Here is a 26838-nt window from a genome sequence, read left to right as displayed (position 1 = left end):
CAAGACTGATCTATGTACATATGCACAGAGAAAATAATGGAAAGAAACAGTCCAAAACATGATAATTTTTACATAATGGAAATACAGGTCAATTTTAATTTTCTTCTTTATACTCTTCTGGGTTTTCTAAATTTTCTATAAATAAGTTGTTTAAAAGTATCAACTCTACTGTATGAAATATAATTTTAGTAAACTTACCTGGCAGCCAGAGAATAAATGGCATTGGCAGATGCAGAAGGTTTGATTTTGGGATGCTCACACTCTGGACCTGCTAACGGGCTGCTATTCGTATTCTGGAAAGAAAAGTGTTAAAAAAAAAAGAACCTTCTTAATACAGCTAAGTATCTCCTCTTACTTATTTAATCTATTCAAAATAACAAGAACAATCATACAGACACAGACCTCTCCCCCAATGCCATGCTTAAGGATTATTATGTGTGACAAAAGTATATTTGAAAGTTCAAATGTAAGGGTTAGGGAGACAGTTCTAGGAAATGGGTTTTTTTTGTTTGTTTTAATTGTAGAAAGATTTGAGGAAACTGGCTGTCTGCACAAATACCATTCTAGCTTAAAAAATCTATACATCTTTCCATACTGATGCCACCAGAAAGTCAAACCTAATCCACTCTCACTAATTAGACTGCCTATCACATAAATGCCACTTGAATGCTAAGTTACCCTCCCCTTTCCCTTTCAACGAAGAAATACATAGTTCATTTAAGGACCACAGGATTTCTTAACTTCACCCTCCAATTCCATCTTTTTCTTGGATTTCTAACTACCTACTGGACAATTCTTCCTTCAATGGCTCATCTCAAATTCAACATGTCTGTCGCTAGTTAGCCAGGTTCAAAACCTCTGGGGTGTGTGCATGTGTATATGTGTGTGTATGCGATTTTTCATCCTTTTTTCCACCCACTGACTACTTTCAAGCCTTTCTGGGTCTTTGTTTCATGCTCCCTAAAGTCTCGACCTAAACCAGCTCCCCCTCCTGCTCCTAGACCAGGATTCTTCCCCTTGTTTACCCAGTACCAGCTATATGAGACCCCTTTGTTATTCCTCAAATAGACTCTCCCAAACTCACTTGCTTTTCCCTCATCCCCCGTTGCTCCAGGTCACTCCCCACACTACTCCAGGTCTTTGCTCAGAATTGTACCCCATCCCTACATGTACCTGCCCCATCCCAACTTTCCCTATACCCTGTTTTTACCCTATTTTTCTCCACAGCATTCGTCGGAATCCACTATCTTACATGTTTTGTAACGTATCTTGTTCATTTTCCATCTTTCCTCCGGTGGAATGTTAACTTTGTGAGGGCAAACTTTTTTGCTCAGTGCATAAACGAACCAACAAAAGAAGGAATATACTTCTCCCACCCCCTGTTCTGGACCCATTATCTCATGCTTATCCAATGGACTGCTAACCTCCCTTTTTTCAATCTATTCTCTTTCCAATCCATCCTGCATACTATTCCTAGATTCCTCTCTTTAAACCATCATTTTGGTCACGTCACTCCACTAATTTAATCTTCACGCACTCTTCATTTGTACCAAATAAATTCCAATTCTTTTGGGAGGGGGTATACAAAGTGCTCTAATCTAGCAGCAAGGCTCCTTTCTAGCCCCTTTTCCTACTCTGATACCCAAAATTTGTTTTTCTCAAATTAAACTACTTCTTATCCCACAATACATCTTGAGCATTTCTGTCATTGTAGGTCTATTTTAAAACTGTATCCACTTTGGAAAGAATATTTCAAATTCAGATGCCACTCTTTCCATAAGCCCTCATGATTGCTCTATCTAGAAATAATCTCTCCTTTCTTTAAAACTGAAGTGTTTTCTATTTATACTACTCATGGCATACACACCCAGAAACACATTTATTGCATAACAAACATATTAACATATACACTTCTTGAGGGTAGGGATTAATATTATCCTTGAATCCTGTACAAAACATACCACAGAACTGACCCATTCAATGCCATCCACGAATGTTTGTTATTAAGATAAATAATTTCAAAATCAGGACTCACCATGGAGGTATCCAGACTGAATGTGCTTCCAAGCCTAGGCACATCGGTTCTGGGTTCCATTTGTGAGGGCAAGGAAAATGGAAGTGAGTGCCGGTTGGTTAATTCTCTCCCTGTCCAGGGGTCACTAGGGTTTGGCGCAACTACTGGTACTTTGGGGATTGGCCGAGGCAGCCATGATGCTTCTCCAGCACGGCCAGAGGGGACAGGGGGCAGTTTGTCTCTGGACGGACAGTCGCCTGGTGTACATGGCAAGGGGCGTCTCTGAGGCCGTGTTTCCGCTCCACCAGAATATGGCCGGTCTGGAGGGGGTGGTGGTGGAAGATCTCGAAGAGTGGGAGGTATTGGTAATGGTTTGTCCTTATGAAGGGAGCCAGAAGGAGCCTGTGGAAGCATGATGGAAGCAATCAATCAAACCCCACTAATACACAACAAAGAATCAGAAAATGTAGAAATGGATAATGCTTTACCTTAGAAGCAGTTCCAAGACCAGAAGCACTTGAAGGAATAGATATTCGCTGTTGTAGAAGGTCAAGTCGTGGTGGCACTGGGGGAAGGGAAGCTTGTGGGGCCATGGAGAATGGAGAAGGAGGTCGTTCCACCTAACACAAAAAAATTTCCTAATAGGTTATTCTTGTCTGGTGGAATGGTATCTCTCAACTCCTCTGAAAGATGTACACAACAAGTACTACATGAACACAGAATATACCAATGAGCCTGACTTTGGCTTAAGGTAGTGCTTCCTGAATTATTTCTATGTCACCAGAAGAGGGCGCTCTCAATCACAGAAATACCATGCAGATGCAAGCTACAGGCAAAATGTAATATCTAGAAAAGGCTGTGCTACATAAAAAGCTTCCTAGCTTATAATTTTAGAAAACTTTACAATTTCCCATATTTTCCTCTTCAGAAAAAGAAAAAAATCTTTCCAAGATTAAAAACAGAAAATCATATTAAAAGAAAGGGGCATACATTAACCTCTCAACAAATCACCTAGGAAAATAATGATTAAGGGGCAGAACGAGGAAAGAAATCAAAGTTAATAAATTCTCCATGGGTTATTGTGATTAAAAGAAAAAAAGAGATTTTTAAGAGAAAATGATCAATGGTATTACTAAAAAGCATCTTTAGTTCTTCCAAAGAAATGCTATTTCAATTCAGTAATTAAAAGGGATAATTTTTTTTGTCAATTTGTATTCTAAAAATTGAGGTGCCAAATCAAAAGAAACAAATAAATGTATAACCTTTTCCATTTCCCTGCCTACAGCAGGGTGATGAGTAGCTGATAAGCTTGTCCAAGTAAGCTGTCAAGAGATATACAAGAATTTATACAAAATACTAATTCACATTTGCATTCCCTAAAAGCAAAATAGATGGAAAATAGGCAAACATGTATTACAAGCACTTATGTAAGGTGACAGAGAAACAACCATCCCCATACTGAGTCCTATCATTAATGCTGGGAGGTGAATGAGGGAAAAAAAGGCTGCATCATCAGCTACTTGCTTTTACTCATGCTTAAGAAAACGGGCTCCATGTCAATGCAGCATGAGCAGCTAAACACCTCAAGGGTTAAGGAAGTGAAAAGTGATTAGTCAAACTAACTCTCACTTCATCATCAATATCTAGTCACTGCATCTTGTTGATTTTCCCATAAAATAATCTCATATCCATATCTTCCTTTTCATTCTACTTACCAACTTCAGACCTGATTTATTAAAACCCCCTTCTAGTGATTCTCCCAACTTCTAGATTCTTATCTCACCAAATCATTTTGCTCACCATTACCAGCTTAACCATCCTTAAATACTCACTAGTTCAAAACCCATCCATCAGTAACTTCCACTTTCCCATGTCACAAAATGTCACTTTCCTGCCTCGCTTTCTCAAGTCTAATTTGGTCTCCCTAACCAACAGCATTTTCCATAATGCCCTGTGTTGCAATTCCTACCTCCCTAACTTTGTTCAAGTTGTTTCTCAATTTGGAAGGCCCTCTCTGCCTATTTTGATCCCTCCCACCATCCATCCCTCCTTCTCATTCCTAAAGGGCAGAGGATTGAGTTAATCATATTCTTCAATTCACGTTTCAATATCATAACCGACCCACGAGATGTTTCTTTATCTCAACATACAACAAAGTTCCAGAAAAGGATAAAAGCACATACGGGGACGAATTATCAAAGAAATAATACAAGAATATTTCTAAGACCTAAGGGACATAAATACCCATATAGAAAGCGTTCACTGCATAGCTAGCCCAAAGAAAGAAAAGAAAACTAATAACCAATCAACCAACCAACAAAACACTTAAATTTTCAGGGAATCAAGGATAAGGAAAACATCCTAAAGGCTTCTGAGGATAGAGGGAAAGGAGGTACTAAAGAGCAAAAATACACCAGAAACTAGAAGTCACTGAGGCTGTAACAATTCATAGAGCTAAATTTTTTTTTCAACCTAGAATCCTGTACCTAGTCAGTTTGAGGGTTGAATAGAGACATTTTAAGATATCAAACGTCTCAAAAATTTCACCTCTCACCTTTTCACAGAAAGCTATTTTGAGAGCATACTCCACCCAAACAAGGAAGTTAAAGCAAGAAACATAAAAACATGGGAGTTAAGAAATAGGCACTCCAACACAAAGAAGAGGCAATGAAGTCCCACGATGATGGTGAGGGGAGACACCTCAGCGTGACATGGAATGCAGCACACCCAGCGAAAAACCAGTCCAGACTGGAGCCAAAACATGGCAGACTCCCATATATTAGTATACTATATAACATAATATCTACTATATTAATATGCTAATAGAATTTACTCCACAGAAAATCATATCAAGAGGATGTTTGGTAAGACGTGGTCGTGACAGGTACAAACTGAACACTAAGGAAATAAAAGTAAATCAACTATTTCAGAAAAGCAGAAGGTTGTAAAAGAAAGCAAAAGTAATTATCAACACATTGTAGTATATTACTTGATACAATAGGGAGCAAAAATCACTTGAATACTGACAGAACCAAAAAACATTCAAATTAACTATAGTCGGAAGATAGGGAGTAGGAAGGAGGGAGATAAGACATTTAAATCCTTTTCTAAACAGATAACTAATATTGCAGAATCAAGAGAAAGCAGTATAGTATATGGTTAAGGAACAGCTTTTAGAACCGAAAAATCTGAATGGGACACAGGCGTTAGAGGGGGTAGAAGCAGGGAACTGACATTTCTGTAAACCTTTTAGCAATTCTTTTAAACTTAAAAAAAAAAAATCCAAGTGCACTGATCACATGGAATTTTTTAAAAAGTAGATTCACTATTTTAAAAACAAATCAGGGACTTCCCTGGTGGCACAGTGGTTAAGAATCCACCTGCCAATGTAGGGGACACGGGTTCGAACCCTGGTCCGGGAAGATCCCACATGCCGCGGAGCAACTAAGCCCGTGTGCCACAACTACTGAGCCCGTGCTCTAGAGCCCACGAGCCACAACTACTGAGCCCACCGTGCTGCAACTACTGAAGCCCGTGTGCCTAGAGCCCATGCTCTGTAGCAAGAGAAGGCACCGCAATGAGAAGCCCGCGCACCGCAACAAAGAGTAGCCCCCACTCGCCGCAACTAGAGAAAGCCTGTACACTGCAAGGAAGACCCAATGCAGCCAAAAATAATTTAAAAAAAAAAAAAATCAAAACGAAACAAACAGCAAAAAGCAACAACAAGCTACTAGGATATAACGAAACAGACACTCTCATAGTCTCATATACTTTGGGAGTGACTTTAGGACAAAAAATTGGGAACAAAAAAAGTTAAGATATTTTTTTTCCAGTATTTTATTCATACAAAGTAGATGATGAACTATAAGGTACAAAGAATAATAAAAGATGAAACACCCACGTAGAACCTATCATTCAGCTAAGAAATGAAACACCATGGCTTTCTGAAATTCCCATGTGTCCCACCACTAATTATATCCCTCTCCTCTCTCAAAGAGTTTAAATGGACATACTCTAATCTAGCAATTCCACTATTAGAAATTTACCCTACAGACAGACTTGCAAAAGAATGTCCATATGTGTAAGCCTGGAAACAACAGGAATGTCCATTAAGAAGAGACTAAATGAATTACAGAATAGCCAAGTGCAAAACAATATATGAAGCTGTTCGTTTTTCTACTTGAATTTTTACAGTATGCATTTATTTATTTATTTATTTATTTGCGGTACGCAGGCCTCCCACTGCTGTGGCCTCTCCCGCTGCGGAGCACAGGCTCCGGACGCGCAGGCTCAGCAGCCATGGCCCACGGGCCCAGCCGCTCCGCGGCATGTGGGATCTTCCCGGACCGGGGCACGAACCCGTGTCCCCTGCATCGGCAGGCGGACTCCCAACCACTGCGCCACCAGGGAAGCCCTACAGTATGCATTTATTACTTTTATTTAAATGAGTAAATTTAATCTCATTTATATATATTAGCTACAGAAAAAACTGTTAAATTTCTTCTTTCCTCTAAAGTCCTATAGCACTTAGACTGTGCACCCAACAATTTAGAATAATGTGCACTGTCTGGCTTGTATTAAATAGTGTTTCACCTGTATATATATTCTCTTCCCAAATAAAACTACTATCTCCTTTTGGGCCTTTGTCTTAGGTTTCTTATCCCATATAGCACTCAAGAGAGCTACTTAACTAGCACAACAAACAGCTTGCAAAAGTAGTATGTGTTAACCGTGAAAAATTCAAACATACCATAAAATGAAAGTCCTCTGATCCTGTAGCCTCAGAAATAATAGTAATGTGATGTGTAGTCATCCAATTTTCCCCCCATGCATGTTAAAATAATTCTTTTGTAACTAAATAATTTTAACAGAAATAAGGTGATATTATATATAATATACAGTTGTTTTTTTAATTTAATACACATTGACAGCTTTCCACTTAAGTATATGTAAACTGAGTTCACTCTGCAGAGCATTCTGTTATATGGACTGTAGTAGACAGAATAATGATCACGGTCCCCTCTCCCACAGGAAGATGTTCATGCCCTAAAACCTAGAATCTGAGAATCTGTTATCTTACTTGGCAAAAAGACCTTTGCTGATGTGATTAAGGGTACAGATCTTGAGATAGGGGAATTATCCTGGATTATCCAAGTGGGCCCAATCTAATCACATGAGTCCTTAAAAGTTGAGAACCTTCATGACTGAAGGAGGAGGAAAGGAGTCCAGGAGCCAAAGAATGTAGCTGGCCCCTAAAAAATACCGTCAGCTGACAATCAGCAAGGAAACAGGGATCTTAATTCTACGACCGGCAAGGAACTGAATTCTGCCAAACCCAAATGAGTAAGGAAGGCCGACTGTATTCATTGCACTGTGCCACTTTACATAAGGGACTTGGGCATCTGCAGATTTTTTTATCTGCTGGGACTCCAGGACCCAATCCCCTGCGGATACTTTCTTTTGGGTTTTTTTTTGGCCACACCACGTGGCATGCAGGATCTTAGTTCCCCAGCAAGGGATTGAACAGGTGCCCCCTGCAGCAGAAGCGTGGAGCCCTAACCACTGGACAGCCAGGGAATTCCCAGGAAATACTTTTAATATAATATTACAAGGTGATAAGTTCTATGGCAGACATATTCATAGCATCCCAGAAACACTTGGCCAGACCTAGATTATTTGTGGGTCTTGGGCATGGGGGAAACAGGGTAGAGTATGGAAAGGTTTCCTAGGAAATGAAAACTGAGCTAAATTACATAGAAACTATCAAGACAAAAGCACGGAGAAATTTTTAGTGGTTCAGTCTTGCTGGATTACAAAATACGAAGTGGAAAGGATTACCAGGGCAAAGTGCCTAGAAAAGAGAATGGACTTATTACTCCATTAAGTAATGAGAAGTCATTAAAGAGTGTGAGGCAAAGGAATAAGGTAGTCAAGGTATGTGCTGTAGATCAATGACTCTGGAAGCGGGACGAACAGATGATTATAAGAGCCTGAAATAAGGCAGTGACATTGAGGACAGAAAGGAAAAGATACACTGGATACAATCACTTAAGAGATGGAATCCATCCTTTCAATATTTATTGAGCACCTACTATGTGCCAGGCAGTCAGGTGCTGGTATAAAAGAAAGCTTCTTTTGTACAAAAAAATGCCTCCTATGAAGTTATAACAGTCCAAACTAGAGAACTGACAACATATTAGAACCTCTGTTTGCCCTATATTTATTAAAATCTTCAATGACTGCCTTACTTCTAATTAGTGAATAAATCCCTGTTTTACCCTACCACTGACGTAACAGAACTTGTTCACATACTTTCTTAGCCTTTATCTTTCCCATCTTTACTAGGACCTTTCTAGTTTTAGTTTCTGTATGGTACCTCCTATTACCCTCCGATCACTGTAGTTGCCATTTATTTGGTTGTTAACGGTGCCTCATTTCTCCCGCCCAAACCTAACTTTCCAATGCCAAGACTCCATTAGAGAAAATATTCTGTTCACAGTAGCAAAATGGGTCCAATTCTTTTACTCACCCCTCATTTTCTCTACCAAGGTATCTGAATAGAGCCCTGTTCTAGCATACAGACAATAAGAGCATGGGCCTTGAAGCCGGAATGTCTGGCCACAGATTCTGGCTCGACTTACTAGCTGTGTGACCTTCAGCAAATTCCTTAGCCTCACTGTGCCTTGGTTTCTCCCACTGCTAAATGAGGATAACAGTAATATCTACTCATATGGTTACGGGAATATGTATCAGTATAAGATTATGAGTTAAAATAAGTAAAGTACTTAGCATCATTTTTTCTCACACAGTAAACGTTCAATAAATATTAGCTATTGTTACTCCTTGTATTTTGGATGTCATTAAGTGCTCTATTGCTTTAGGACACAACTGATAATGGATTTTGCCACAGTCTCTTAAACTGAAGCTTACCTTGGCACCAGCCAATTCCTTCATCATGAAGAGAGAATCATCAGCTCGTTCATCGTCATCATCATCATAATTTGGGGAGGGAGCTCCCTCTGCTCCTTGCCTCAGCAGGCTGCCACTTCCTCTAGGATCAAAGGGATCGACCACAATGGGCTCAGTACCTTTAATTTCACATCGGCAGAAGGGACAGCCCTGGCCTTCTGATTCCTGCAAAGGAAACAGGAGATGGTAATAGACACATCTGAAAGTTCTTAAAATATTCGTCCACTAAAAATACATTTCCTAGAAACGAAAAAAGAATCAAAAGTTTAGAACCTACCCCACAAACCAGGCCATTCTTTATATCCGTAAAGGATATATAATCCCCAATTCTTCATTGTCATTACTTAGCTGAGAAAAGAGCATGGTTTGGATCCATACCTGCCAGGATGTTAGACAGGATGTGCACATGAGGTGTCCACAGGGCTCAATCTTTACATCTTTATCATTTTCAGCACATATTTTACACAGTTGGAATGTGGAGCCCATCTCACAGTATAATTCATATTGTTCCTTTGATTAAAAAGAAATTAAGAGATTATTCAGCCTATTGCAAATATCTGTTGAATGAATGACTGCAACTGTAAATGCTAAAAACAGGAAAATTGAAAACTGTTACTTTTAATACTACTTTTGCTTGTATGAAAGTGTCACAACAGTGTTCAATTAAAACAGAAAGCACCTAGTCTTGGTCCTTTTTTTTTTTTGGCCGCACCCTGCAGCATGTGGGATCTTAGTTCCCAGACCAGGGATCGAATCTGTGCCCCCTGCAATGGAAGCACGGTGTCTTAACCACTGGACCACCAGAGAAGTCCTTTGGCCCTATTTTAAGAAGCACAGCTTAAAAAGAAACCACACAGGACTCTCCTGGTCTCGCAGTGGTTAAGAATCTGCCTGCCAATGCAGGGGACACAGGTTCGAGCCCTGGCCCGGGGAAAATCCCACATGCCGTGGAGCAACTAAGACCGTGCGCCACAACTACTAAGCCTATGCTCTAGAGTCAGCAAGCCACAACTACTGAAGCCCGCATGCCTAGAGCCCGTGCTCTGCAACCAAGAGAAGCCACTGCAATGAGAAGCCCGCGCACAGCAACGAGGAGTAGCCCCCGCTCGCTGCAACAAAGACCCAACGCAGCCAAAAAAAATTAAAATAAATAAATTTATTTAAAAAAAGGAAAAGAAGCCACACACACCTAAATTCACTAATCTAGTCAATGGTTTAAAATTTACGTGTTCCAATCACTTAATATAATTCTACTGTCAGTTCTGTAAAGTATTATACAAAAGCTTGGCTCTAGTAATATGGTTATAATTTAAAACAAAGTTCACCTGGGTCACTTTGATGTGGTCTTGGGGAGTTGGTTCACATAAGCCTGTCAGGTCTGGATTCTGATTCCGTCCATCAGGAAACAAATAGCTATAAAAAGAGTAACCAATCTTGGGGTTCTACTGAAGCCAATTTATCACTGCTTACTAATACAGACAAATGTTATCTAGGAATTCTCTCATTCTAAAAGGGCAATTTTGCATAAATGCAAAGATAAATTTTACTAGTACTTCAAAAAAATTAAATAACACAGATCAGTTCCAAGAAGATACTCTCCAAACACTGATACTCTTTCTCTATTTTAATCAAGGGGTTGACAAACTTTTTTGTAAAGTACCAGAGAGTAAATATTTCAGGCTGTGCAAGCCGCGTAAGTCTGTGCCACACATTCTTCTTTGGTTGTTTTTTTAACAACACTTTAAAAAGGAAAAACTATCTTAGATGCAGGCTGTACCAAAACACTTAGTCTGTGGGCCGCAGTTTACCAACTCCTATTTTAATCTGTGGATGGCCACAAAGTGGAAATTCTTAATTTAAATGACATTTGCTTTGACCAAAGACCTGAAATACCTTTGTTTACAGATTTAACACAGAGAGACACTAACTTAAAGACTGGACCACCAGAGAAGTCTGTTAATTTAAAAGAAATGTAACAAGAAGCAAATTAAGCCACCGAGATCAACTACCAGGAAGCTTCTAGCATCAAACTGCTCTGCCATTTGGGGAAGTACCCCTTTCAGCTCCAGTGTTACTGTAGAAGACGATGCATGATGGAAAATGGATTTTCCTAATCACTTTAAAACACAAGTCGTTTTCTGATACCTGGTCAACTGTTAGTATTTTTAGTGCTTACCAACTGATAATCAATTTGAATTCCAAAAGGAATAGCAATTCTGGAATAAATAAGAACTTAGTCATAAATATTAGCAGAGGTTACAAAAGCCCACAGCCTGAAGAAATGCTGCTGAATCAAAACGAAGTTAGGATGAAGGCTGATGAAGGCCACTGAGCGTGCTGCCATCAGGAACGTCTAATCATTCTGATGTTGGCTAGTCAAATAACAGGTAACGTTTTCTGCTAATTGGTATATTTTAAAATCTAGCATAGATTTGAAAATAAATTAACATTTAGAAAAAAAGAAAGATAAAATTTACTCAGGGTAACAAGTGAAGTAGTAGAGAAAAATAATTTCACTCAAGGAATCCTTCCAAAATAAAAACCAAAGTCCTACTGAACCTGAAAATCCAATAGCCCCAATAGCGGGGGCTACAATATAACCTGTCAATATGTGTCCTGAATCTTTATCTGCAGAAGAAACCTGGAATAAAGTCATTAATGATGCAGTTTTACAGCCCCTAAGTTCCTAGACTCTAGCAGATGGCAAACAGTATGTACTTACAAGCCTTCCCTGAAGCCATCAATCAGCGCTTGGAAGAGAGGTTTATTGTGAGGAATTGTCTGGAGAATGTTCCCATCAGCAGTGACATACCCAATAGCCCACTGACCCAGACGAGTACAGCTCAGCCGGAAAATGTAACTGAGAACAGAGAGAAACAAAATCTTTAATATACATACTTGCATTAGGGTGGAAAGACAAGACAGAGACAAAAATCAAAAGGACCATCAATAATAGATTCTTTAATGGCTTCAGACCAAAAGCAAAAGACATATAAGCTCAATTCTTAAGTGGCTTGAAAGCATTTATCAAATCATAGTATCTGAATATGTCAATTCCTCTGATAAACAGATATCAATTCTGCCGCAGAAATGTGGTCACTGGGGAACTAGTAAAAGATCATGTTTCCTCTATTTCAGCAAAGGTCACAGGAGAATAAAGTTCAGGTGAATAAACCTCTTTGCTTCATTGCACTGACCTGCCAGGTTTGTGAATGAATTTCTGGAGCCGAGCTTTCACTTCATCATATGTCAGGAAAGCCATGTAACCAGGATGAGTTACAGCAAGACTGTTCCAGTTCCTGAGCAAAGAAGACCAGGGCTAAGGAAACAAGAGATCAATCAGACCATTTGGCTCAAGACATACAACCAGCCTCAGAGCAATGAAGAACAAAAGGAAAAACAACCTGAATTCTCAATTATAAATTCTCCATTTAGTGTCACATATTTTCAATCATGTTGTTACTTTAAGGGAAGACAAACATGTTTGGAAAATAAGAACTCTGAAAAGCTAAGAAGAAAATTACACATGCTTATAGGGAGAAACTTAACTATACAAAATGAAATTCAGAAAATTTCCAAGCAGCTCTAACCAACAGTAGTGAGGCTAAACAACAAACAAAAACAGAGAAACAGGGCAAGGCCTAGATGTGCAAGTAAGAAGTTTCAAATAAAGGTTTACACAAGGTGGCATATACACCCATTGTTTTTAGAAAAAGAAAGAAGTGAGTTCTTTGTGGAGCATCAATACATCTCAGTATTAACAATCAAGAATTTCAATACCATAGGAGAAAAAGCTGGAAACATACATAAATGTTCAATAACAGAACCACTAAATATATTATACCCATCTTTAGGATGTTCTACAACCATTAAAATGATGCAAAGAAGAATATTTAATAATAGAGAAAGATTATAAATGTGAGGGGAATAAAGCAGATTATATAGTTATTCTTTTTACAAAAAAAATTTGTATATATAAAATAGAGTAGTTTTAACCTTTTTTTTTGGCTATAGTTTCTAGAACGAATAAAAATATTTTCATAATAGGCAAAATCCCAAATGTCCAAATGTTATTTTTTAAAAAGGTTTCTCTTCAGAAAAATAGCAATAACTAGTTTAGCCAACGTTTTAGTATCCTACCTGAAAGAGTCGTGTAAAGATGTCGAATTCAAACACTGAAATATAATCATTGCAGGTCAGATCAATAGTGGATTTCAGAGCCATGGCCTCCAGCCCAGAACTGATGGGATGTACTTCATGAAGGGCCTGTCTGAAGCTCTTCCAAGGTACTATTGTCCTAGGATGGGAGTGGGGGTGGGAGAGAAGGCGGAGTGAGATAACAGATAATTTCAGGCATTGCTACATTCAAGGAAAAGAGAGCCACATTAAGCTCTCAATATCAATTTCAATTTTCTTAAAGAAGCTGAACTATATTTTACATTGAGAACAGAAAGGGCATAAATGATACATTTCTTAACTTTCTAATGAATAAATTAATAATAGAGACATCTTTTTCTACTTTTCTTCGGCAGAATGCTACAAGTTCATTCCCTTTCTCATCTTTCTTCAGACATTTGTTCTATTAGAAAAGCTTTGGAAAGAGAGATAAGATTATCCTTTTTGTATAACAGATATAATCTGTGTCCAGATCTTTACTAACTGAAAGCTTGTGTTTAACTTTTTAAAAGCACATAAAACACTCTGTGTTCTTTTGAGGAACCCACACTATCAAGGACTTCACTAGAGGAATATAGGCTTAAGGTACAGGAAGAACAGAGTTCTGATAGAGATGAAGAAGAAATTATTTAACATGAGAATGATTAAACCCCAGATATGGCTAGCAAAAGATATTGTGGGATTTCTATTTCTCAAGATCTTAAAAAATAAAATAAAATCTCATTGCCTTTGAAAAGTTTATGTATTCACCTGCCTGAAAGTAAGAGAACAAGTGGCGTTTCAAACTCTTCTAATGTAGCTAGTTATTAAGTTAAAGGAACAAAGTTAAACTCATTCCCATTCTCTTCAATTAAGTTTTTAAAAATCACTAATTATTCTATATTTAATGTTTAAACATGATTTTTTAAAATAAATCAAGCGTTTAACAAACTTCAAATCAATATGTAGTATATACCTGAAACTAACTTAATAGTGTGCGTCAACTATATTTCAATTAAAAAGAAAGAAAGAAAGCATTTAAAGAGAGATTTACATTAGGATCTGTATATTCAACTGAAAAATTTTATTGTTTTCTACCTTTTCAGTTCTTTGAACCAAAATTTCAGGGGATATTCAAGAACATTTATATTAATACTTAGAAACTTGTCTCATAAATCTGTCTATATAATGTAAGACTTCTGAATATCAAAGACAATATAACAAAGTGGAAAGACAAGCCGTAGACTAGGAGAAAATATCTCTAATGTAAGTGACTAACAAAGAGTTAGTATCTTACAATAGGAAAAAGACAAACAACTCAATAGGAAAATGGACAAGTCAGGAATAGGAATAGGAAGATCAGAATAAGACTCTTAATTGGTGACAAATGTGAAAAGGTGCTCAAGCTCCCTTGTCATTTAGGAATATAAAGCAAAATATGATACCAATTCATATCATCAGTGTTAGTCAAATTGCAGAGCTACTGGAACATGTGTGCACTACTTATAGGAATATAAACTGGTACAACCACTGTGGAAAGCAATTAGGCAATATTTGGCAAAGCAGAAGATGTGAAACCCCCTGACTCAGCAATCCCACTTCTAGGTATGTAACTATTGAGAAACTCTTGCATATGAAGACAAATACAATTTTGCTTTCTGCAGCACTGTTTTGCAATAGCAAATAGTTTGAAATGTAAATGTCCATTAACAGCATAATGGATGAGTAAAGAAAGAGAAGAGCATTCAGTCAAAGAGCGTGGGTTTCAACGGAACTGCAAAGGTTTATTTCTTTTAAAAAAAATAATCAGAGCAAAAAAAGGTTGGGAAGTAGGTACACATATATTACTTTTCTGTTTCCCATGTTTTAAATATTCCATCAATAAAAAACTAAACAAAAACCCAAAACACAAGCTTCAGTTCTTCATAGTTCAAATTCATTATTTTGAGTCTTACTTTTCCCCAAAAGCTTTCCTCCAAAATTCTGCAGCATCTGCTTTAGTAATCCGAAATGTGTCTCCTTGAAAGAGTCCACTTGGAAAGATTCCTTTTAGTTCTGCCAGCATGTGGCTGAAGATCAGGGACAGTTTGGTTAGGTTTCGCCTACAAATGATCAGAAGTGCAATGATTAAATGAACACATAAAATTATTTTTATTTTAAATGTGCTGAATTCACTACACTAGGTGTGTAATTTATACTGCAAGAAAGACTGCTGCATTCACTAGGTCTACTCCTTTCCCTCTGTTCAATGTTTTATGGTAAATAAGAAAAATTTAACAGAAATCTATTTTAAGACTTTTAATCTTAAATTAATCAGATCTAATAACTGAGCATAAACTTACATGAACAAACTTACTTTTTTAGGATGACAGGTAAAGAGGACTCAACAAATACGTGTAAGAAGTTGTACACTGATATAACCATTCACTCACAAAAGAAATGTTAGGAAAGCAAAATATATTATTTCCTGCTTTGCATGAACTAATCTGGATGTTTAAATTACCATAATTCATCTAAATTAAAAATAAAGGCTTCCCTGGTGGCGCAGTGGTTAAGAATCCACCTGCCAATGCAGGGGGACACGGGTTTGAGCCCTGGTCTGGGAAGATCCCACATGCCGCGGAGCAACTAAGCCCGTGTGCCACAACTACTGAGCCGACATGCCACAACTACTGAAGCCCATGCACCTAGAGCCCGTGCTCTGCAACAAAGAGAAGCCACCGCAATGAGAAGCCCGTGCACCACAACGAATAGTAGCCCCTGCTCACCCCAACTAGAGAAAGCCCGCACGCGCAGCAATGAAGACCCAACACAGCCAAAGATAAAATTAATTAATTTTTTTAAAAGTCAATTTTTGTCACACAAGGGGACTATGAAATTTCAAGTCAATTCATGATCAATTTTATTGCCTAAAAATTCTCTTTAATACAGATAGATTTTTCTCTTTTAATGCTATACTGGAGGGTCACCACTAGTCCCATCTTTGTCTTTCCTGGATAAAATGCTGCACTAAGTCCCTATAGCCCTAACTTTTCTGCAAAACACTGCTGAAATCTTTCTAATCAGCTTTTCAACAAATCAGCTTCAGTTTTTTGATATTTGTCTTCCTGCACTTGTATCAAGTTATATTCTTTCTAGTCTCTTATTTCTGAAAGCACCTACAAAAGTGATAAAATTAATATTCTTTGAAGACAGTCTAAAATAATTCATATGCTAAATAGCTCAAGTAAGATAAAAAATACAAGCACTTATCCAATCCCTAAACTCCATTAACTGTTTTCCTCCTGGTACTTTAAGAGCCTTCAATTATTGCTGGTTAGGACTTTTACTATTTTACCAAAGAGGCAACAAAAATAGAAACTATCGAGAATATATCACAGATAACATGATAGAAAATCTGCAAAGCACAAATTAGTCCCAATGACTTCCCAAAGACTTCTGCAGGACACCTGACTGCACTCAATATTTATATAACATTTTGCCAAATGTTAATCCTTAAAGATAAGCAGGAGAGAGTCCATTATTCCCTTAGGATATGCTAAGCTGTTGAGAACCTACTATGTGTAAAGAGCTATGCTAAACAGTATAGCAGAAAAACGTGTATCAGAGAAAATACTGGGTTGGCCAAAAAGTACCTTTGGTTTTTTAAGTAAAAATAAAAGACACATTTTTCATTTTCACCAAGAACTTTATTGAACAATGTATTCACCCTTTTGTTCCACTACCTTCTGCCATTTTTCAGGCAACTTCATAATTCCATCTTCCCAAAACTTTTTATCTTTTTGAGCAAAGAACTGTTCTAGGTGCCTTTTACAGTCTTTCAGGGAATTGAAATTTTTCCATTAAGAGAATTTTGTAAAGACCGAAATAAATGGAAATCCGAAGGTGCAATGTCTGGTGAATACGGCGGATGAATCAGAACTTCCCAGCCAAGCTGCAACAGTTTTTGCCTGGTCATCAAAGAAACATGCGGTCTTGCCTTATCCTGATGGAAGATTATGTGCTTTCTGTTGACTAATCCTGGACGCTTTTTGTCGAGTGCCGCTTTCAGTTGGTCTAATTGGGAGCAGTACTTGTTGGAATTAATCGTCTGGTTTTCCAGAAGGAGCTCATAATAGAGGACTCCCTTCCAATCCCACCAAATACACATCACCTTCTTTGGATGAAGACCAGCCTTTGGTGTGGTTGGTGGAGGTTCATTTCGCTTGCCCCACAATCTCTTCCATTCCACACTATTGTACAGTATCCACTTTCCATCGCCCGTCACAATTTGTTTTAAAAATGGAATGTTTCATTATGTTTCAGTAGAGAATCGCATGCGGAAATATGGTCAAGAAGGTTTTTTTCGCTTATTTGGAACCCAAACATCAAAGCGATTCACATAACCAAGGTGGTGCAAATGATTTTCAACGCTTGATTTGGATATTTTGAGCATGTCGGCTATCTCCCACCAGGTATAACATTCATTGTTCTCAATTAATGTCTCGATTTGATGGCTATCAACTTCAACTGGTCTACCCGACCATAGAGCATCATCCAGCGAGAAATCTCCAGCATGAAACTTCACAAACCACTTTTGACACGTTCGATCAGTCACAGCACCTTCTCCACATACTGCACAAATCTTTTGTGCATTTCGGTTGCGTTTTTACCTTTCTTGAAATAATAAAGCATAATATGCTGAAAATGTTGCTTTTTTTCTTCCATCTTCAATATTAAAATGACTACACAAAAATTCACCAATTTTGATAAGTCTTTTTTTAAATGCACACTGATATGACAGCTGTCACATACAACCTAACAAAATTGTTTTCAATGAAGTTAAAGACAACCAAGTGCTACTAGAGCCATCTTATGGAAAAAACTGAACGAACCTTTTGGCCCACACAATACATATATCATACTCCCAAGGTTACAACAGAACTCTTTCTGCAAGAAACAGGTTTGAATCTTACTTCTTCCTGAAAATGTCTTTCCTTAGTCGCTCCAATGTCATCCTCTCTTGGTTCTCCTACTTGCTTTTGTTCTTCCTTTGGCTATTCTTTCTATTCTCCTAACATAACTATTTCCCAAGAATTTGCTCTCCATCATTTTCCTTTCTTTCCCTCTTGACTCTTCCTTTGCAATCTCAAGGCTTCAAAAACTGCTTTGCAAAAGGTTCCCAAATCTTAGGCCTTAGTAGCTTTCCAACTGCCTACTGCATTTCTCCATTCAAACGCTAGCACCACAAAGCAACACATTCAAGATTAAACTAACCTTCCTTGGGGATTGGGGTGGGGGTGGGGCGGTAATAACAGATTTTGGGAATTTGGGATTAACAGATACACACTACTACATACAAAATAGATAAACAACAAGGACCTACTGTATAGCACAGGGAACTATATTCAGTATCTTGTAATAACCTATAATAGAAAAGAATATGAAAAAGAATATATATATACAACTGAATCACTTTGCTATACACCTGAAACACTGTAAATCAACTATACTTCAATTTAAAAAAACAAATTTGTTAATTGGAATTAAATAAATATACTTCTAAAAAATAAATAAACTAACCTTCTTTCTCAAACCTGCTCTTTCTTCATGTTCTCTATTTTCTGTATTTAATGACAACACCATCTTACTTCCCACAAGTTCAGAACCTTAGAGTCAGTCATCTTAGCTGCCTCCATTTTCTTTAGTCTCCATATCTGACTTGTCAATTTGCTAATCATTTGTTGTCAATCCTACCTTTGAATTTGTATTATTATTCTAATATGCACTCCTTGCTACCTGCGCCTACCTACTCCATAATTCAAACTTCCATCTTCAGTCTATTCCTATGCACGTTCAATCATACCACACATAACTGCCTTTCAAGGAGGGGGGGAAAACCAATTTCTACAGTACCAGTGGGACAAAATCCAAACTCAACTTTGATTTTTAGACTTTCCACTAACCTGGGTCTAACCTACCTTTATAACTAATTTCACTAGTATATTCTACTCAAACTGAACGTTTTACCTCTTCTTATACATACTACCCTTATTCACTTTTGCACCTCTGAACCACTGCTTATTTGTTCCTTAGTCTGCAAAAGACACAGCTTAACTGTCATTTCCTAAGAAGCCAGCTAGAAGTAATAAACCTCTAAAATACCCCCAGTATTTTCACTGAAGTTCTCTTATGTCATCTGAACCCATCTTGTACTACAGTTATTTGTGTACATGAGGGATGAATTCATTTCTGATATATATTTATAACCCTTTGGCATCTGGCATAATTTCTAACCTTTATTATACCTTTAGAAAACATCTGACTGCATACTGTGTGCTAGGCACTAGGGATGGATACAACAATGCAACAAAACAAAATTCCTGGTTTTATAGCATTCACATTCCCATGGTAGAATATCAGGTAGTAGGAGAAAAAGGCTTTGAAGAAAAACAAAGGAGGGTATGAGAAGAGAGGCATGTTAAGATTGCCGTTTTAGAGGGAGTGGTCTTAGGAACCTCTCTTATTGTTGATTTTTAAGCCAATTCTGAAGAGAAGGCAGGAAGCGAGTCTTTGGATGACTGGGCCATGTCAGCATCTTTGACTCTTTAAATAATTTTCCCCTGAGAATCTACCAGGTATCCAGTACTATGCTAGATCAGAGATAAAATATACATACCAAAATATAATGGACAAAAAGTTTTAATTTGTGAAGTAAGCCACAAAAAGGTGAAAGTTATTGACCGCAAAGATGTAATGTCACCAGGTGCCTAAGAGCAATTTGAAGTGCTGACTGAAATAGTTACTGAAAATCAATTTAAGACACTTTCATACTCAAGGATGCATCCCCCAAAAAGCCAGCTTACATTTCTTAAAACCACCAGAGATGTGCACTGTAAGCATCACACTTCTTAAAACGAGAAAAAAGAATCTACAAAAGCCCATGGGTCAGGGTATTTTGTAAGTGGTCCAAGTTTAAATTCTGTTTCAATAACATTTTAAGGCCTTAGGCTTATGGCTCCGTGTCTACAGTGTATAGGGCAGAATTTAATCAGCAAAATCTGTCTAAACATGTAAACTTAGAACAATGAGGCATGATAGATATTTGGGCTTATTACAAGTAAGCAATACATTTCAAAATTCTGTCAGCAGTTACTTCAATTCATACAATATGTTCTAACATTTCTCCAAATATCCACAAAGAAACAACAATTGTTCTATTTTTTGTAAATGCCCTGAAGACAAAACTTTTCCTTCTCTGAGTAGCAGCAAGTAGGATCAATACAAGCTTTTCTTTAACTCAGTATTTGAAGAAGGTAATTTTTACTACCTTTCACGCTAACCATTTACATCTAAGTAACTGCAAATTCTACTCTATAGCTTCCATCTTTCCCTTCTCTTGTCCTCTCACAACTTCCCCATAATCAAATGCTGATTCAGTATGCAGTGTCAATTTTTAAAAAGGTTCAAGACTGGTGTGAGTTATTTTCCCCCTACCTCAGGTCCTACTCTAAAAGCCAATGTACCTTTGTACCTCAGGCCTAAAGTAATGGTATACATTTTCTTGTGCATAATTTCAGCTAGTAAGGGACTAAGATTTATATGTCACTAATATTTAAGTATATAAAAATTAAATGCACAATTATAGCTTCTGTTTCAGCTTCAAAAGTAGAAAGATAGGGCTTCCCTGGTGGCGCAGTGGTTGAGAGTCCGCCTGCCGATGCAGGGAACGCGGGTTCGTGCCCCGGTCTGGGAGGATCCCACGTGCCGCGGAGCGGCTGGGCCCGTGAGCCATGGCCGCTCGGCCTGCGCGTCCGGAGCCTGTGCTCCACGACGGGAGAGGCCACAGCAGTGAGAGGCCCGCGTACCGCAAAAAAAAAAAAAAAAAAAAAAAAAAAAAGTAGAAAGATAATACAACCTGATAGAAACCACAATCACCATTTCTATAGAGCAAGCAAGACAGTGTGGGAAAGTAGCCTTTATATGAATATGAGATAAACAGAAAACTCCTCAAATGATGCCAACCAATGCATTTTCTATTACACAAAATACTGAAAAACAAGCTGCCTTGTAACTCTTGGCCACAAAGTACCTTGCAGAGAAAGAGGAAATGGAAAAAAGAACATAGTATGGGGAGATATATTAACCCTCTATATTAAAATGTATTTATTAATGTTTAAGACAAGTACGGAGAGTAGTACCACTCTTTTTTGTTTCAATGAGAATGTTCCATCGCTTAGAAGTACAATAAAAGTTTCAAGAAGAAAAAGACTGTTGAGAAATGAATATTAAGAGACTGAGATCTTCTTGGACTTCCCTGGTGGCGCAGTGGTTAAGAATCCGCCTGCCAATGCAGGGGACATGGGTTCAAGCCCTGGTCCGGGAAGATCCCACATGCAGTGGAGCAACTAAGCCTGTGCGCCACAACTACACCCGTGTGCCACAATTACTGAGCTTGTGCTCTAGAGACCGCAAGCCACAACTACTGAGCCCACGTGCCACAACTACTGAAGCCTGCATGCCTTACAGCCCGTGCTCGGCAACAAGAGAAGCCACCGCAATGAGAAGCCTGCACACCCCATGAAGAGCAGCCTCTGATGGCCACAAGTAGAGAAAGCCTGCCTGCAGCAACGAAGACCAACGCAGCCAAAAATAAATAAATAAATTTATTTATTTAAAAAAAGAGAGAGAGGTTGAGATCTTCTAGAAAAATATTAAATGATGACTTACAAAACAATCAGTCCAATGTATTCATAAAGATATTCTCACTTATGGTTACTTTTTCTGAAACTCCATTTTGACAGTCAAGAGATAAATTCTATAACTGACAAGCATGCTCTGTTTATTCTTTCTACAAAGGAGTACCTGAAAATATATATAATAATAGTCAAGACGACTAGAAATCTAAAATGTATTTCCTGGTCTAGCATTAATTTATTGTGTCCTGTGACGTTATTTAATCTCTCTGGGCCTCCATTGATTCCAATGTAATATAAGGAAGCTGGAACCAATTACTCTTAAAGATATCTTTCCATTTATAAAAATGTATAAATTTATGCTATATCACTGATTTGAAACTGGAAAAGAAACCTTAACTTCAGCAGTTTATTTTCATAATATTGAAGAAGACATGAGAGAAAGAAAGCTAGCACTTTATCCTTACGTGACAGGCTAGAAATTATGTCAAGAAATAATAATTTTTAAAAGTATATTTTATTTCTGCCTGCAAAGAATTTAAATAAACTTATATCTTATGGAATTTAAATGAACAGTTAATTGTATGAACCATATATGGGGATAAATTAAAATACTGTTATCTACTCGTAACACTAGGGATCTGGTTAAATTCCAGAATCTGTAGTGAATTATTTTACTCAAAGAATTTTATCATTTCTGAAGAAATAACATGGAAACATCAAAAATCATCTCAGCTATATGAAAATACTATCACATGTGAAAATGGTTCAAACACTCAGAAGTCTTTTTGATTTTTAAAAAGAGAAGAAAGTGGAGCTTTCCTTTTGAAAACAATAATTTAGTTAATATGTATATAATTATTATAAAATTCTTCCAATTTCTGTTTGACTTTTATAATAAAAAAATTTTATAATAAAACATTGGGGGAAAACCCCAATAATCTATTTTAATAATATCTGTAGACCCAATGATCCTGTACTTCCCAGCAGGTAAGTTTCAGAATGATTAACACAATACAATGATTGACAGACAAACTGCACAACATTACACAATGCCATTTTGGAGCTGTAAAATATTTCCCAAATGAGGTCACAATATAACTCACTCTTTGCCATTCAGCCATGGTGTGGGCTGTAAAACCTACATAAATGATGATAAATAATTATACTGCTCAATAGTGAAGTGATCCATGTTTTTAAGTATTTCATTTACTGGTACTATTTCAGTGATAACTGTGCTGCTTTTTCTATTCATTAAACTCCAAAACCTTATATGCAAACACTAGTGTCATCCAAAGAATGCTGAGTGAGAACATACTGAGATGACATTTATAACTCAATAGCAGCGTCCTCTGCTCACAGTAATCAGCTTTAAAAATAGATACAACGGAACTTCTTTCAACAAAGCTTCACAGGAAGTCAATGAATTACTGTTTAACTCGTATCTGCTTAAGCTGCTAAAAAAAAAAAGAGGGGTGTCGAGGCAAAAAGCATCACCTATTCAAAAAAATTCTAAGCCAATGTATCTAAAAATATCAATGGCCTTTTTCACTAAACATATTAAGTATATTTGATAATATACTAATGGTCCTGCTTCCGAGACCCCCAAGTTACATGGTAACAGATTACAACATTATCATTCAGAGCATTTTGAGCTGTTTCATAGAATTTTAAACCTAAAGAAACACTAATCTAATTCACCAGATAAAAGGGAAGGCAGCAGCCCACATGAGAATCTCCAACATGCCCCTCGTACTTCTATCAGATTAATCTTAAAACACAGACTCAATCTCCTTAATCCTTCTACACCAAAATCCTCAATGACTTCCCAATAACCACCAAAAAAGTTCAAGTTGCTCTGCTTGTAAGTCAAAGCACTCACAATATGGTCCTGATTCACCTTTCTAGACAGATACTACTCAATATTTCCCAAAACATTCTATACTTTCCAGGCCCCAGGCCTTCAGTGATGGTGTTACATCAGTAATATATGTCCTCTCCTTCTCTAATAGTTAACATTAAGAGCTTACTGTGTATCAGATACTTTGTTAAGCTACATGTATACCTCATTTAATTCTCATAATAATGCTTTGAAATAGAAATTACTAATCCTATTTTACAAGGAGAAACAAAGACTTAGTGACATCAAATAACCTGTCCAAGGTCACAGAGCAAATAAGTGGCAGAGCAGGTCTGTGATTCAAGAGCCCAGACTTGCTGGTATGATATGTATTTCCTTTCCAATGACTATGGTTACCTATGTCCTGCCCATTCAAAATTCATTTTAAATGCTATCTTCTTGGTGTGGACGCTAGGGGCGGGGGAGGGGGGGGCGGGTGGGGAAGGATTCCCAGTCTTCATTCAATGTCTACTTTCAAACTCAGACACCCCACACCCACACCCCTATAGCATCTTGCTCACACTCTGTACTGGCTTCATCATGTTCTACTTTGTATCAGTTGTCCTATTCCCCAGCTGGATGACAACTCCTTAAGGGCAGGGGCAGTGAAGGTACCTTACACACTCTATGCCCTGCAGTGGCGAGCACACTGCCTTGCACTTAAGAGACATTCAATACATTTATAGACTTGAAAAATATTACTTATTTTTTAAATAAACTTTTTATTTTGGAATTTTAGAGTTACAGAAAAGTTGCAAAGATAGTACAAAGCATTCCCATATACCCCTCATTCAGCTCTGGTTTCCCTTAATATATTACTGTCGTACATTTGCCAAAACTAAGAAACCAACATCAGTACAGTGCTATTAATTAAACCCTAGACTTTATTCAGGTTTCACCAGTTTTTTCCATTAACGTCCTTAACTATCCTGGGATCCAATCTAGGATACTACATTATATTTATTCGTCACATCTCCTTAGTCTCCCCTGGTCTGTAATAGCTTCTTAGTCTTTCCTTGTTTTTCATGACCTTAATAGTTTTGAGGAGTACTGGGGTTAGGTATTTTGTAAAACGTGTCTCAATATGTAAAGCCGATGTTTTTCTCATGCTCTGACTGGGGTTATGAGTTTATGGACACAATATCACAGAAGTGAAGTGCCTATCTCAACACATCATATTGGAGGGTACATGAAGTCCACATGACATCACTAGTGATGTTAACCTTGACCACCTGGTTAAGGCAGTAAGTATTTGCCATGCTTCTCCACTGTAGTCACTATTGGAAAAGATTTATTTTTTCACAGATATATTCCTTCTTTCCTAACTCATGTAAAACAGATCACTTACACCCAAGTCAGTTTTTTTTTTTTTTTTTTTTTTTTTGCGGTACGCGGTCCTCTCACTGTTGTGGCCAATCCCGTTGCGGAGCACAGGCTCCAGACGCGCAGGCTCAGTGGCCATGGCTCACGGGCCCAGCCGCTCCGCGGCATGTGGGATCTTCCCAGACCAGGGCACGAACCCATGTCCCCTGCATCGGCAGGCGGGCTCTCAACCACTGCGCCACCAGGGAAGCCCAAGTCAGTATTTTTAAATGATTAATGTGATTCATTAAAGCACATACCATAGAGACATAATATTTATAAGTTAATACCTTTGGTTTTAGTGTGGTTGGAAAAAAACAAAAATAGCTTAAAACTCATTGTGAACATTCAGCAAATGTTCACTAAGTTACATTAACTTATGGTACTATCATCATTATTTCCTAAAGAGTTCAAGAATATAATCAGACTTCTCTATATTTCAAAACAACCTTTGAATTTACTCAACCCAAGTTCTGAAAGACAGCTATGTAAGTTACATACACTGGAGCATCTGTCTGCAGCTAAAAGCATATTAACCCTGAGAACTGATTACTATTTCTCTATACCAGTTCCTTAAAGAACATACAAGCACATCAGTAACATAATACAGAAATCTCCAAAACTTCTCATACCCTCCCCCCAACAAATGACAAAAACCACCAAGCCCTTTTCAGAAGTTTTATCCTGTGAACTTAAAAAATAAACTTAAAAGTATATAGATACATAGACAGACAAAGAAAATTATATACCGAGCAAGAGACAGCTCTAATACAATCTAATCAAGTATATAGAAAGTATATCTAATTATCATTAATTATTTAACTCCTGAGTATATGACATATCAGACATCCATTTCCATTTAAATATACTGTTTCTCTGAACAAACACAGAGTAGCTACTAAACTTTGTTATTCTCAAAACTTGGGAAAGATAATGAAATTTTCTATATCTATCTGCATCTCTGTTTGGAGGCATCAATACCAGAAAAATCTTCATCACTGCCATTTTCTTCAATATATTTTCCATGAAAAATAATCCTCCTCAAGTTCAAGATTCTATGTCTCTGTAAAACTCTGGTATTAGCATTTTACTTATTTAGTTAGTATTTAATTAGTAGTATTTTTATCAAATTCAACATACTTTTATTAAAAAGCTATAAATAAAGACGTCAGATAACACAGGAAAGAAGGTGTTCCTGGCCCTGACTAGTTATCAAAGCAGACTCACATTTAGGCAGACTTTGGTGAGTGCAAGAGTGAAGTATCAATAAAAACAAGGAGTCACAAGAGCATGGGTAGGAGAAGCACTAATTAAAACTAGTATAATTCAGGAGGCTTCTTGGATTTTAAAGAAATAGATGGGATTTCAACAGACAATATGGAAGGGAAAGGGATTCTAAGCCAAGGGAATGACCAAAGCAAAGGCTCAGTAGAAGAAAGTTCAGGGACTCGAAAATAAACGGACATGGCTAGAATGTAGAATCATGGTAGCATAGGATAAAACTGAATAACACAGGCAGGACTCAAAATGTAGAGATTTAACTACCGGGGTGAGAGATATTACAAACGCAGCAGGAAGTCATTAAGGGTTTGGAACTGGGGAGTGACATCGAATCTGTTTCGAGGCCATAAATGACAGCAAGCAGTGTGAAAGATGAAACAGTGAGGACACGACAAAAGCAAAAAGCTCAATCAGGATGGTACTGCAGTAGAAAGGTAATGGGAGCCCGAACACGGGCAGTAAAATAAGACAGATTTGAGAGA

General features: G+C 37.6%; 1 protein-coding gene across 3 annotated transcripts in view; it reads right to left on the bottom strand.

Annotated features, from left to right (window-relative positions):
* The window catches only part of CBL (Cbl proto-oncogene), an 88890-nt gene that overhangs the window by 21226 nt on the left and 40826 nt on the right, over nt 1-26838 (bottom strand). For all 3 annotated transcript variants that reach the window (XM_004273300.3, XM_049712963.1, XM_049712964.1), the window contains 10 exons: nt 15094-15240; nt 13124-13280; nt 12181-12302; nt 11706-11843; nt 10309-10396; nt 9362-9493; nt 8945-9148; nt 2503-2634; nt 2036-2416; nt 199-293 (listed from right to left, as the gene is read on the bottom strand). In XM_004273300.3, coding sequence (XP_004273348.1) covers nt 199-293; nt 2036-2416; nt 2503-2634; nt 8945-9148; nt 9362-9493; nt 10309-10396; nt 11706-11843; nt 12181-12302; nt 13124-13280; nt 15094-15240 — 1596 coding nt within the window. The remainder of the gene's footprint in view (nt 1-198; nt 294-2035; nt 2417-2502; nt 2635-8944; nt 9149-9361; nt 9494-10308; nt 10397-11705; nt 11844-12180; nt 12303-13123; nt 13281-15093; nt 15241-26838) is intronic.

This window comes from Orcinus orca, chromosome 8 (assembly GCF_937001465.1).
Source record: "Orcinus orca chromosome 8, mOrcOrc1.1, whole genome shotgun sequence".
Taxonomy (NCBI): Eukaryota; Metazoa; Chordata; class Mammalia; order Artiodactyla; family Delphinidae; genus Orcinus; species Orcinus orca.
This window is presented reverse-complemented; position numbering and strand designations above follow the sequence as displayed.